The 1,908-nt window shown below is 30.7% G+C and overlaps 1 protein-coding gene across 1 annotated transcript in view; it reads left to right on the top strand.

Annotated features, from left to right (window-relative positions):
- The window catches only part of LOC108752632 (protein O-mannosyltransferase 1), a 5,082-nt gene that overhangs the window by 663 nt on the left and 2,511 nt on the right, over positions 1-1,908 (top strand). The window contains exons 2-3 of the mRNA XM_018493609.1: positions 448-656; positions 1,306-1,607. Coding sequence (XP_018349111.1) covers positions 448-656; positions 1,306-1,607 — 511 coding nt within the window. The remainder of the gene's footprint in view (positions 1-447; positions 657-1,305; positions 1,608-1,908) is intronic.

Genomic DNA, 1,908 nt, shown 5'->3' with positions numbered 1-1,908 from the left:
ATTACATATATATATATATATATATACAGGGTGCTTGAATTAATTCTCGCTGTTGAACTATTATATATATAGATCCGAAAATAAGTCATTTCCAAGTTATAACCACTTTTATGTTAAAAAAATTGTAATTTATTTTTTATAATCACAATCGTAATTTATTTCATAATGTTTTAAAAAAAATAATTATATTTCGGAATATTTTGGCGTTATTCAGGATGCACCACGTGGAGATATAGCCTGCGGGTGATTTTCCGGACATCCTATATTTAAATCCTCTATTTTTTTCATATAAAAACGTATTGATTAAAAAATACCTCAGCAAAATTTCTGTACAGATATATCTTTCAGAATCACTATTTTCATTGCTTGCAATTTCTTCCAAAATCAATTAATTATCAGATTTGATTGCATCGTGTTGATTACTGTATTGATTTTTATTTGTTACAGGCAAATGAACAGACAGATTCAAATACTACTTTGATAGAAAGTAATAAAGCAAATTTATTATATTCTATCAAGTCAAAACAACCTCTATCAAACAATGTGGTGCATGCTCGAATCAGGATTAGCTTGGAGATTGATCTGATAGCGGTGATTTTACTAATTTCGGGTATTTGCACTCGTCTTTATTGTCTTGAGGAACCGCGTAGTATAGTGTAAGTGCATACGCATTTTTGGCAAATAATATAACGCTAATAAAAGAGAAATTAATAATTGATAGTCATTACGATGTACGGTAGTTGTGAGACACCCTGTGTATGTGCGCGCGCGCGCGCGTGTGTGTGTGTATGTGTAAAAAATTATATATATATTATATAATATATATAGGATAGAATCGGGTTTTATGCATCTTAAGGAAACATTTTGATATATCTAGCATACTGAAGAATAAAAAAAATCTTATGCATATCATTTGATAGATTTATTGTATTCCTCATTAAAAATTGAGTCGAAAAATCCTCCACAATTTTGCAATTTTTATAATGGTTGACGAAATATTAATTTCTAAATATTGCCGAATAAATGCGTATCCGGCTGCCCAACCATTAACTATCACGAAAATTGCAAAATTTTTTTATTCAATTTTTGATCAGGAATAGCGCTATATGATTAATGTCCACTATTTAAGAAACGCTCTGTGTATTATATATATAAATTTATTTATCTCTTATTTAACATGCGATTAGAATAATAAAATTTATCAATTATAAATCAAAATTTAATAATAATATTGGTTATTTTCATCTTTTCAATTATTATGTGTTGTTTATATTAGTCTATTATAATTACTTATCTGTCTTACAGCTTCGACGAACTACATTATGGCAAGTACGTTGGATTATACATGAAGAGGACGTTCTTTTTCGACTCCCATCCGCCTTTAGGGAAGCAATTGATCTCTGCAGCGGCGTACTTGGCTGGATTCGATGGACAATTCAAGTTTGATAGGATCGGAAGTCCTTACAGCGACGCGATTCCTTTGTACGCGTTGCGCCTAGTACCGGCGATATGCGGCAGTTTACTGATTCCTACAGGATATTATCTTGTCCTGGAATTGGGTTTGAAGCAATGGGCCGCAGCAATTGGTGGAACTCTACTCTTACTCGGTAAGAGTAAAGTACAATTTCTATTCTCAAATTAGAAAATGCATTACACAAAAGATTGCACGATTGTAGCATGCTGTTCATCTCCTTCATGTTATGTCCTATCTTCATTTCTGTCTTATGATTAAAAATGTATTAGCATGTTTAATATTTAAATTCTGTTATTCTTGAGTTAAAGATAATGCATAGTAACGAGATTCTATTGTATACACAGTATAAGTCACGTATATACATAATTTGTTACTTAAAAAATTAAATCCAGCCGTTGATATCTTTGCTAAAATTAAATATATATTTTTACTAC

Source organism: Trachymyrmex septentrionalis, unplaced genomic scaffold, assembly GCF_001594115.1.
Source record: "Trachymyrmex septentrionalis isolate Tsep2-gDNA-1 unplaced genomic scaffold, Tsep1.0 scaffold60, whole genome shotgun sequence".
NCBI classification, from domain to species: domain Eukaryota; kingdom Metazoa; phylum Arthropoda; class Insecta; order Hymenoptera; family Formicidae; genus Trachymyrmex; species Trachymyrmex septentrionalis.
The sequence above is the reverse complement of the archived record's forward strand: the minus strand, read 5'-3'. Positions and strand labels throughout refer to the sequence as shown.